This window comes from Scyliorhinus torazame, chromosome 10 (genome assembly GCF_047496885.1).
Source record: "Scyliorhinus torazame isolate Kashiwa2021f chromosome 10, sScyTor2.1, whole genome shotgun sequence".
NCBI lineage: Eukaryota > Metazoa > Chordata > Chondrichthyes > Carcharhiniformes > Scyliorhinidae > Scyliorhinus > Scyliorhinus torazame.
The window spans coordinates 232551496-232564240 of NC_092716.1; the positions used below are offsets into that span (position 1 = coordinate 232551496).

General features: G+C 40.8%; 1 protein-coding gene across 4 annotated transcripts in view; it reads right to left on the minus strand.

The window, feature by feature from the left end:
• The window catches only part of LOC140384656 (MOB kinase activator 2), a 256030-nt gene that overhangs the window by 49042 nt on the left and 194243 nt on the right, over window positions 1–12745 (minus strand). Inside the window, exon 1 of one of the 4 annotated variants that reach the window (XM_072466566.1) lies at window positions 552–723. The exons of the other annotated variants lie outside the window; for them this stretch is intronic. Within the exon in view, the coding sequence (XP_072322667.1) occupies window positions 552–658 (107 nt within the window). The 5' untranslated portion in view covers window positions 659–723. Of the gene's footprint in view, window positions 1–551; window positions 724–12745 lie in introns of those variants that run through there. 4 annotated transcript variants of the gene reach the window in all.

Genomic DNA, 12745 nt, shown 5'->3' on the forward strand with positions numbered 1-12745 from the left:
GCAGGCTCCATTGCTGTCAACATAGTCTACATACTATATAGCTGGTACAGCCACAAAATCAGCAGTTACTATTTAACCTAGAGTGAAACACTTTGGTGTTATGACTTAATGAACTGACGACTTATAATAAGACACTTCCAGTGGGGGAAGTTAAATATACTGCACCATTTAACTATTTCTCTTCATTTGTTGGTCCTACAGAAGACAAATTCATATTTGGATGTAGAACAAAATGCATAGCATGCTGCTTACATCTTTCCACAGCAAACACAAGAAAAATGTTCAGTTTTCAGTTATACATTCATTCATGAATGTCACACCAATTTATATCATTTGCAAATTAGTTATCATATAGGAGGAAGTAACTGCCTTTGGGAGTACAAAAGGATTAAAACATAAAGTAATTTACAGAATAATATTGAGTCATTTGCTGAAGCTAGCTATAATGATAGCAGTTAAGAGAGAAGAAACAACTCAAATTATAACAGTCTTTACCATATTTTCCCTCCTCCAAGCCCTTAATTCTTTACAAAAAGTAAGTGTGTCTCTACCTCAGAACTTTTCCCATGGCTTGTAGAACCATCTTGTAACTGACTCCTGTTTTCTGTTGTCCAAGTACTGACCTATCTTCACCATGGTTTAAATAATCTCCCACCATGGTACTTTCTCAGCCTTCAGATCTCCTTTGTCTCTCTAGCTCAAACTAGTCAAACCACATTTACATTTACATCAGCATTGAGCTTCAAACAACCTTCGCTTTCATCCAATCAGAAGAAATGCTTGGATTTGGCATGAAAGGACAAGTAATTCACTGATGTCGTCAACAGCTAGGACCATAAATCTAGGGAGTGTCTACAAAGAGAAGGAAAAACCTTTAGGCGTATGATTGAAAACAGCAGTTCTGAATTTAAAATATACCAGGAATGGTAACCAACTTCTGCATCAGTACCCTCCCCACATAGCAATCAGTGCGATTATTAGAACTTTGGCACTTTTCCAGCATGATTTCTTACTCCCTTCCCTCAACTTCTTTTCAGTCTTTTTCTCCTCCCTTTCCTACTTTTCAACCAAAAACGCGAACAGCTTCCCTGTTTGGAGTACAAGCATAGCGTGCCATGACCTTTGCTACAATACACCTCAAATGCAGAAAAGTTGTACTAATCAGCCCCTATTCAGCATCTTATCGCTCCACGGCATGTTGGTAACTTGCCATGTAAAACAAAACCACAATTCAAAGTTTAAAACTGATCGCACCAAAATGATAAATTATGAACTTAGTGTAACCCGACAACATTCCATTAAGCAACAAATTAATTCAGGAAGCCACTTCCAAGATGTGGAATCATGGGAAGATCTTGCACACATGCAATGAAGAAAACAGCTTTACCTCATATCACACATTTTCAACCACCTGGATCAATTTCAATTTGGAATTTTGAAATCAAGCTAACAACAGAAGGAGCTGACTTTATTCTGAACAAAGTAAAATACAGGAAAGTCAGGTTGTACATTTCTATTCAGTACAAGCGTCCAACCAAGTGTCCACCTAAGCTCCAAGTCCTGTAAGCCTGCCATGGACTGGTGGCTTCCCTGAAGTTTGACCATTTGTAACTTTGTGATAAAACTGAATTAAATCTCTAGAAAATCTTTTTCAACACCACTTCTTTTATGCAGAGTGCACATAACATATCTCACATTGTAGAACATACATGTGTCCTCCCACAAGTCCAGAAAGACGTGCTATTCGGTCATTTGGACATTCTGAATTCTGTGTGCGTGTGCCCAAACTGGCGCAGGAATGTGGCGATTTCTTCATTTTTCAAAGACATGAATGCACGACACTGCACATTTTTGTTGCAATAAACCTTCTTGTCAATTATGTAGAAACGGATGTTCAGAATTTCGCGAGGCATATGATGTCACCTCTATCTAAGTTTCATTTTGATTCTCCAATAGCTTAAATGTTTCCAGTCTTCAACGAGGTTGAAAGACCACGCAGAATATACACACTGCCTGGTGCCAATACAGAAATGAATGCAAATCAAATCAATAGTTGAGCACATATTCACACCATCACCAAAATGACCCAACTTCCACAACATTGACTTTGCCCTCACCGTAGCTCATCAGCTGCTGAAACTCTCATTAATGCAACTGTACCTCTGGACTAGATTGTTCCAATATACTCCTGGCTGGTCTCGTACATTCTACCCTCAAGTCAACTTGAGATCACCCAAATCTCAGTTGCTCATGTCTTAACTCGTGCTTATCCCTTTTGCCCATCATCGGGGCAGCATGGGAGCTTGGTGGTTAGCACAGTTGCTTCACAGCTCCAGGGTCCCAGGTTCGATTCCTGGCTTGGATCACTGTCTGGGCGGAGTCTGCACATTCTCCCTGTGTGTGCGTGGGTTTCCTCCGGATGCTCCGGTTTCCTCTCTCAGTCCAAAGATGTGCAGGTTAGGTGGATTGGCCATGCTAAATTGCCCTTCGTGTCCAAAAAGTTTAATTGGGGTTACTGGGTTAAGGGGATGGGGTGGAGGTGGTGTGTACTTGAGTGGGGTGCTCTTTCCAAGGGCCGGTGCAGACTTGATGGGCTGAATGGCCTCCTTCTGCACTGTAAATGCTATGAAATCCCTGTTTTTGTTAAATTATATTGGCTCCAGGTTAAGATTGTAAAATTCTTATCCTTGTTTTCTAACTGCTCTATTGCCTTGGCCCTTCCCACCTGTGCAATCACTTCCAGACCCACACTGGTTTCTGCACTCAGCTCATTCTGGCTGCTTGGCACAATACTGATTTTAATTGTTCCACCATTAGGGGTTGTGCCTTCTTTGTCTCGGCCCTACCACTCTGGAATTCCCTCCCTAAATCTCTCTGCTCGCTATCATCCTTTCAGACACTCTTTGACAGCCACCTCTTTGACCAAGCTTTCGGTCACCTGATCTAATATCCCATGTGTCTCGGTGACACACTATTTTAAAAATGCTTCACCGGATCATCATGTTCAAGGTACTATACAAGTTCCTTCACACACATGTATGTTACAACGGGGATCACTGAAGCAAGATTAGGAATCCAGGCTCCTTACCCCACCCTTCCCATCTCCTTTCCTAACCCAGGGCAATGCATAAATTGTGCTGCTGGCAAGTTGAATGGCAGGAATTAAAACTAATTCACAGCTATAATTTGAATAAGCAGTCTGACAACAGAGACCATCAAAAAAGTTGATAAAAGGGCAGCATGGTGGCAAAGTGGGTAAGCCCCGCTGCCTCATGGCGCCGAGGTCCCAGGTTCGATCCCGGCTCTGGGTCAGTGTCTGTGTGGAGTTTGCACATTCTCCCCGTGTCTGCGTGGGTTTCGCCCCCACAACCCAAAGATGTGCAGGATAGGGGAATTGGCCATGCTAAATTGCCCCTTAATTAGAAGAAATGAATCGGGTACTTTTTTTTTTAATTTTTTTTTATTAAAGTTGATAAATATGTACTCTATACTGGCATCACATCCTGGTGCCCCAACACAAATATCTTCTCTTGGATCTCTCCTCTTCTTTATCAACATTTAGCCCCTTTAGCCATACCTTACCTTCAAGTACAAGGCCAGCTTTCATGTCATTACCAAACCCGACCTGTCCACTATTTCTTCTGATACCCCAAATCATTCAATAATATATCCTGCATTACTTTTATTTTACAGCTCTACAATGGAAGACCAATGTGATGTTTTCAGCTCCAACAAAAACTCTGCTTCCTCATTATTTATCTCGCACAAAATAGATCAGAAGGCCTCAGCTTCATCTCCTAATTCAATCCAGATTTCTACCTTGCTAGAAAGTACATAACATTTGGAGAAAGGTCATATGTTGTCAATTCCTGACACTTTTCATCTAACACAATAAACTGATGAAGAAAAGGTTCCAAAGGGCGACCAATTGTCATGGAATCTTGCCACAGGATAACTGTGGTATCAACTATTGTATAGAACTTTGGTGAGACCACAGCTGGAGTACAATGTGCAATTCTGGTCGCCACATTGTAGGAAGGATGTGATTGCACTGGAGGGAGTGCAGAGGTGATTTACCATTATGTTGTCTGGGATGGAACATTAAGTTATGAAGAGATGTTGGATTGCCTTGGGCTGTTTTCACTGGAGCAGAGAAGACGGAGGGGCAACCTAATTGAGCTGGACAAGATTATGAGGGGCATGGACAGGGTGGATAGGGAGAAGCTGTTCCATGTAGTAGAAGGGTCAGTTAAGAGGGGACACAAGTTCAAGGTGAAGGGGCAGGAGGTTTAGGGGAGGGAATGAGGAAAAGCTTTTTGACCCAGAAAGGTGGAGACGGTCTGGAATTCACTGTCTGGGAGGATGACAGAGGCGGGTTGCCTCACATCCTTAAAAACGTAGCTGGATGAGCTCTTGGCATGTCATAACATTCAAGGCTATGGGTCAAGTGCTGGCAAATGAGGTTAGGTAGGCAGGACAGGTGTCTTTCATGCGCCGGTGCAGACTCGAAGGGCTGAATGGCCTCTGTGATAACTTGCTTTTGGGGAAAGGATGAATATTAAGCATTTCATTCTTCGGTTTAGTTGTGACATACAGCAAGTGAAGAAAAAGATTCCTAAAGTCCTCACAATGGACCAAAATTGGATTTATTTTCAATAATATGCTCAGTCATGAAAAAAAAGAAAAACACAATTAATTACTGGGGTCACTGATTTACAGTAGCTGGTTCGTCAAATACAAATTTTGCTACACTGGATTCCAGGATTTTTAAAACATGAGTTCAGGGCTCCTCAATCAGAACTGCATTATTTTTCTAATTAGGAAATTCTCTGAGCAATATGCATCACTATGTGAAAGAGGGTATGAGTCGTCCTACTGCTGGGACTGCAGTTCAACAGGATGGTTTCATTCAAGAGAACTCCCACCTTCTACTTTTGAGTCAGACAGTACATATTTTGTGAAGAACAGAGTGTGCACAGTGCAGTCTTGCCAGGACATGCTCAAGCTCACATCTGTCTAAACTATTCGACCAGACAGGTTGAAACAGGAATAGATTTTTTTTCCTCCTCCCAGAAAAATGCATTTCATAGAGAACCACGCATGAACTGGCTTCTTTCAGCTTTTTCTCCCTCTGTGTAAACACAGCCAGCAGAAACTTGCTCAAGGCAACACAGTGGTCTAAAGTCAAGGTAAACTGATACAAACCGTACAAGAGTAAAAATGAAACAAACACCACAAACAGCACAATACTTTAAGTGTGCTACGCTAGATTTTGGAATTCAAATGTAATTTTTCAGAAAGTTGTGGGCAGCGCAGCAGCGTGGTTGGCAAGTCCATTATCCTCAAACTCCAGAACTACCCATGAACTCAATCTGCCTGACTTTTCGAAGCTTAAATTAGAAGAATGCCAACAAATTGCCCCTTCAGGTGTAGCAAATTTGTGCAGAATCATCAATTGACACAGAACATGTGGCCATTTGGCACATCATGCCTGAACTGGTTCTTTGGAGAGCTGTCAAATTATACTTTTTTTTCCTTTCCAGCATCTATCCAATGCAGCATTCATCCCATTGAGCTGTGAAAGAAACAATTCAATCTGCTTCCATCACCCTTTCAAGTAGTGCATTCCAAGTCACAATTTGCTGGATATAAAACAAAATCTTATGTCACCTCTAAAACCTTTGCATTGTCACTGGAAGTAGTTTCTCTTTATTTATTCTATCAAATCCATCCTTAAGTCTGAATACCTCCGTCAAACCTTCCCAAAGTAGAACGACCAATCCCAGATTCTCCACTTTCGCACATAACTGAAGTCCCCCCACCCCTGTACCATTCTACACTCTCCAAAGCATCAACATCATCCGAAAGTGTGGTGCTCAGAATGGGGTATAATACTACTGAGGCCCAACCACTGTTTTATGAAAGGGTTAACATAACCTCCTTGTTTTTGCACTCTATGGCTTGGTTACAAAAGCCAAGAATGCCATATGCCCTTTTAAAAATATTTTTATTCAAATAAGGTATATCCATAACAACATATAATCAATAATAAAATAAACAAAATACCATACTCCTCATGTGAGATTTGTTTTCTCTTATTTCTATTAAAACATACCCTTTTTTCTCCCCCTTATTCCATCTCCCCCCCCCAAAACTTTTTACCCGCTGGCAACAAATAAATCTGTAAATAGAAACAAGAACAGCTTCCATCTTGTCCAGAATTCCCCATCTGAGCCACGAACGGCAAACTTAATTTTCTCAAGTTTAACAAATTCCGCAACATCCCCTAACCACGTTGATATTTTTGCTTGATCTACGGACCTCCGTCCTAATAAAATTCGCCTTCAGGCAATCAATGTGGCAAAGGCCACCACATTGATTCTTTTCCCTTCTATTTAGTCCAGGTAGGGTGACTGATCACACCCCAGCAAGGGTCAGTAGTTCACGGAGGAAAAGATGGGGACAAAATTTATACACTTCAACATCTGTTTCCATGCTAAAGCCAATTCAACACATCTTTGTAATAAGTACATAAGTTATTCCTGGACTGTTACAACGTCTCCAACAAATACTGTAAGCATAAGTATGCCTAGTCTTCCTCGTCTTCATATGGTTGTTTTCTCCTGCGATCTTTGAACAAATCACTAATGAGTGCAATGTTTCCGAATACCGTAGATGGGGTTTCAGTTACTTTTTAAAAACTTTTTCATCTTGTGACAGGGTTAAAAATACCAGGTATCTGCATTACAATATAAATACAAAGAAAACTGTACAATAACAATCTGGAAATTATCTATGTATACATCAGCATCCAAGTACGGAGATGGGGTGGAGGCGTGGGCTTAAATGGGGTGCTCTTTCCAAGAGCTGGTGCAGACTCGATGGGCCAAATGGCCTCCTTCTGCACTGTACATTCTATGAAATTTGGATATAATTGAGCTGTGCTTTGCTATTTGCTATCATACTACAGAATGTATCACAAATGGAGTTTTAATTAATGGGATCATGAAGACTAAAACACAATAAATGCTGAATGGATTTATGCAATATCTCGGCATTTGACAAATTCAGAGAGAATAAATTAGTTTGGAATCTGTAGCCACAGTATTTAAATGGCTGATCCCGTTCAGTTCCTGGCCTGTGGTAACCCCCAGGATATCAAAGGAGGTGGATTGATTTTACAGGAAACGTAAAGCACGTCATATATTAGATTTGGCTTTCCCATTTTTTTCCCCAGGCCATCAATTCTTCTAACCTTTGCCTATATCATTTTACGTCACATTATTCAAAATGTCAATCCATGCAACATACCTTCCCAAAAATCGACAAGACACTACCATAGTTCATGCTGTAATGTGGGTCTGACAAGGCCACTCTTCATTCATGAGCTGACACTATGATTAGCAGCAACCTATTTTTCTATGGAGGGCTATGGGTTTAATACAATCCACCCTTGTTTAATGCTGCCACAATCATAGATTCAACTTGGGATTACAAGACAGCCAAAAAATCTTAAATCAATTTCTCACTTCTCAGCATAGGATTACTGAAGGACTTGATTTACCATTTCTCTCCGAACCATCAAGAAAAGCAGCACAAATCCAATCCAGCCAATTATCATCCTACCAGTCTAATCTCAATCATCAAAGCATGGAAGGTCTCATGGCCAGCGCTATCAAGTGGCACTTACTGATGCTCAGTTTGGTTTCTGCCAGAGCCTCTTTGCAACAGAGCTCTGATGTGAAGCACTGAGGCAATGCTTTCCTCGCAGGTGCAGCCAAGACAGCCAACTCAAGTTACAGTCTCATTTTGCTTTTGTTATAACGATGATATCTGTACAAATAGATTTCCAGGTTTATTCATCCATCATATAGCTTTTGGAATAGAGACTGTCTGCAGTACATTTTAAAAAGGGTGGGGAGAATGAGAGCTCAAAAATATTGTCAGTTCCAACGAGGAATCTGATGAACTGGGCAGGGCTCTCCATTTCCTGCAATTCACGGAGATTATAATTAATGCTGACTATTGTGTTATGGTTCATTGCTGCTCAAAAACCTATTAGAATTTGGAGATGATTATAATCTTCTAAAAAAGGAGCAAAATTACTTCCAGAAGGAAAGGAAATTGACTGCGGCCTTTTGCTGCCAGGCAGTTAGATAATACCCTAAGTTCTGTCTGCATGAACTACATGCCCATTTATAGTCCTCACTGCACGTATTGCTTTTAGTGGATTCTGCTAAACTTCGACTTCAAACACTGCATAAACAAACATTCGTAATCAGCTTCCTCGTCACCAGTGCAAGTTTCCAACCGTACTGTTAAAAAGCGTGGGAACCTCGCACCACTGGCTGCCTACATCCTTCAGTAAGCAGGGAGCTCTGGCTGTGTTTGGCAAGAGTATAACCTTGATGACTGGCAAGTTGGGATGGTTAATAGTTTCTGCACTATTGTTGTTTCCAAGGCCCTCAGCCGCAAGGACATTACTGGCCATGACTTCTGAAAGGCTACCGACAGACTCAAAAACTGAAGCTGTCTCTCAAGGCCAACTACACAGGGAACAAGAACTGGTATGAAGATACAAAATGGCATCCCAGAATACTTGAAAAATAAAGGTGGACGATGATGGAATATGTTGAATGATGATGTGGCACTGCTTTCATCCATAAAGATACACAATTCACAAAAACATCATCCCAATTCAGTTTCCAATCATAGATCAAGCATTGGCTTTGCACGATTCAAGAGAGCATCTCAAATGTCTGGGTTGGAAGATGCAAGGAGCACGTGTCTAATTCCTCAGTCAGTAACTGAAGGTCCTGATGGACACCGATATGGGCTTTCACAAAGTCCTTCCAGATATCAGAGAAAGCAACAGCTTGGTTTTATAAAATGACTTTAATGTAGTAAAATAGCCTCAGGCATGTCACAAGAGAATTATCAAACAAAATGTGACACCATGCCACAGAGAAAATAGGACCATCAATCAATAGTTTGGTCAAAGAGCTAGGTTTTAAGGTGTGTCAAAAAGAGGTGGGAGAAATTTAGTGAGGGATAGCCGGAACACAAGTCCTCGCCAGCTGATGTAACAGCCACCAATCATGGAGTGATTGAAAGTGGGGGTGTTCAACAGACCAGAATTGCAGCATCAGTGGGGCTGGAGGATATTACAGGGGTTGGCAGGTCATGGGTGGGGTTGAATGCACATTTTAAAAAGCAAGGCACTGCTTAATCGGAAACCAATGTCAGTCACCGAGCACAGGGGGCGGTGATCAGAACTTGACGAGAGTAGGTCACGGACATTCGTGGAGGTTTGAGGAAGACAACAGGAACATTACTGTTTGGATAATGCTAGTTCCATGTCAAAATGCAGGTCATAGAAGATTCAAATCTAGTCAACCCTCTGTAGCAGGCAATGAAATCTGACAACAGAGCTTGATTGACCCGCAGTATCTAGGGTGTTTCACAATTAAACCAGCCAAAGTGGCTCTTGAATGGAACCTGGCAGGAGTTGAGATTCTTTCCTCAAGCTAGTCTTGAGTGGTACTGGCTGGACAAGCAACTGAAAGCTTACTTTGTACTGGCAAGTTGTGCTGGTTTAGCGGATTAATCTACAATAGTAGCTTTATGCTCCAAATAGGGTGCTTAGCCACATCGCTGGATTTGGGCAAAAATAAGACACAGCCCCATGGGGTAAAGATGAATTCATATAAGGTGACCAGAAAAGTCAACTCTACTTGCACGCATTTTTCAGTAACTTGATTTGGAGACTAAGCTTGGTGATAGGAACCCACTATCGGATTTTCAGTTAATTTTCTGGCAATTCCCCAAGAAAAAATATAGTTTATGGGCAGAATGTCAATGTTACATAGTGGTAGAGTACACAATTATAAATATTTCAGTTCAGATTGCTCCAATTGCACATATTAGAGCCAACATCCTTATCAGGCAAAGCAGCTATCAAGTCTACCCAAGGTATTTTGGGAAATGTACAAGTGGCACAAAGTGCAGAGTTCTAATTATTCACAAAGTCTGAAGTGCCCAAAGCAACATGCATTTAATAATAATAATCTTTTTATTGTCACAAATAGGCTTACATTAACACTGCAATGAAGCTACTGTGAAAAGCCCCTAGTCACCACATTCCGATGCCTGTTCGGGTACACAGAGGGAAATTTCAGAATGTCCAAATTACCCAACAGCACATCTTTCGAGACCTGTGGGAGGAAACCAGAGCACCCGGAGGAAACCCACGCAGACACAGGGCGAACGTACAGACTCCGCAGACAGTGGCTCATGCTGGGAATCGAACCAGAGACCCTGGCGCTGTGAAGCAACGGTGCTAACCACTGTGCTACCGTGCCACCCTTAAGGTACAACGTCCTGGGGTATTAAAAATGTATTTAAGTCCCAGCAAAAAATACTTATGTGGAATATTATTATTCATCTAATTCACTCACAGTAGCTAGTACACCCCTTTTTGATAAGATGGGGACAAAAATTACTCGTCGGAAAGTCCTAAAGGCATTACATCAGTTCTTGAAAATGTCTTCAATTGGAACAGAATAATCTATTCATGAAACTTACAGGTTCCTTATGTCCTCAATATCAGTGAAAAAAATAAGTACAACCACTGCTATTCTGCTTGTTTTGGCAAATTAACTTTGCGTGTCAGAAATCTCCAGGATATTTCAACAAACGGCTCCTACATAATATAACAGGGCAGTTGCAATGCATTTAGCAGTAAAAGGGGCGCCTAACGAAAGCTACAAAACTATGGGAATATTAGCTTTAAAGGCTATAATTTGAAAGAGCTATTGTTGGCTGCAAAGTTGGCAGTAGGTAGGATTTTGCAGGAAATTAGTTCAGTTCTCAAGAGTTTAACCTATCACAGACTAACAGTGGTCTCCATTGTACAACTTAATTTATCAATTTAGTGACTCAAGTCTTACATCAATTGTTGCCTGCTTGACTGGATTGTGCGTGTGTGCTATGCAGTCAGCCCGACTTCAACTCTGAAAACTAGAAGGGACCTGGGACCTTGTCCACATATACTAACCCAACACCCCTCTGTTCACAAAGCTCCTCTGTTCTCAAGTTGCCATGATCTTAAAAGGAACTGGATTCTAGCTAGAAACTTCATCCATGTTATTCACATCTCTGCATTCTTACTTCAAAACAAAAATACTTCAAAGAAATGATAGTTGCATAATAAATTTACAGAAATAAATATCCAGATTTGATGGAGCAGCATCAAAAGATTTATAAATCAAAACTTGTCACAAAACCCAAACAATGAAGTCTAGGGATTCCCAGAAGAGGTAAGGGAGGGCAAATGGGACAATTGGAATGGACTACAAAGCCAATCCATGTCACAGAGCAACAGGACTTCCTAAAACATGAAAAGCTAAATGTTTGAGACTTCAAAAAATAAATACTGCTTGCAGTGAAATATGAAGCTTTACCATCTGCCAATCTTCATTTAATGGTGGAATTTTAAACACAGGTGAGATATACATTTTGTTTTACTCCAACAGTTTAGGATTTGAGTTTTTCTGAACATTGAATCCAATTCACTAGTCTGACCCAGTTTCTATCTCTCCTCCCTGAAAAATACACTATTGGTACTATGGAGGTTGAGGGGCGACCTGATAGAGGTCTACAAAATTATGAGGGGCATAGACATAGTGGATAGTCAGAGGCTTTATCCCAGGGTAGAGGGGTCAATTACTCGGGGGCAGAGGTTTAAGGTGCGATGGGCAAGGTTTAGAGGAGATGTAAGAGGCAAGTTTTTTTTTTTATACACAGAGGGTAGTGGGTGCCTGGAACTCGCTGCCGGAGGAGGTGGTGGAAGCAGGGACGATAGTTTAAGGGGCATCTTGACAAATACATGAATCGGACGGGAATAGAGGGAAACTGATAGAATCAACTATTTCCCGATAGATAAAAAGGACCAGTTTTAATACCCATTTTAAAATTAGTATTATTTCAGCACTCATAACCTCAGGTCATGACAAAACACATAGCTTCAACAGAGACACAAATAGCCTGACACAGGCATAAACTAATTGGAGATAAAAGCAACATTTTCACTAAGCAAGATGAAAAAGCTATTGTTCTGATGAACATATTTTCAAAGACAGTTTGACATTAAGAAATGAGCTGTACCAGTAATCAGATCAAGGCCAAGTAACCATCAAAGCAACATGAAGGCATCATCGTTCATAACGTGGATAAAAGCAAAGTCAGCATAAAACGAGTAGAAACCAGCCTTGATAAAAGCACAGAATCGCATTCCATAACATACACAAATATTCAAACATGAAACATTCAGAACGTATGTTGCACATTAAGGATCGACAGTTAACCGTCAAATCAAATGTATTTGATTCTAACCCAAACCAATTAGGACGACATAGGAGGTGTAGATAGATGACTAAAGTCTGATAAGATTCTCCTTAAACATGTTGGTCCGTACGGCCATCTTTATCCAGGATCATCCTACACTTTGATCTAACTACTCGCTATCCTTATTTTCACTTTTCCACTAGAACTCTTGAAGTAAATGCAAGCTGTTTTCCGTAAGCAAGAAACCTTTTCTGTATTATTTTGAAAGTTAAATTGGTTATAAGTTACTTCTCTTTAACTCCTTTTGCTAGCGGGACTTTATCGAGAATAGATTTAAGTTTCTCTCAATTGTAATCAAATAGAGGCAATAAAGATTCTTGTTTGCATCCGAGAAGTTTAA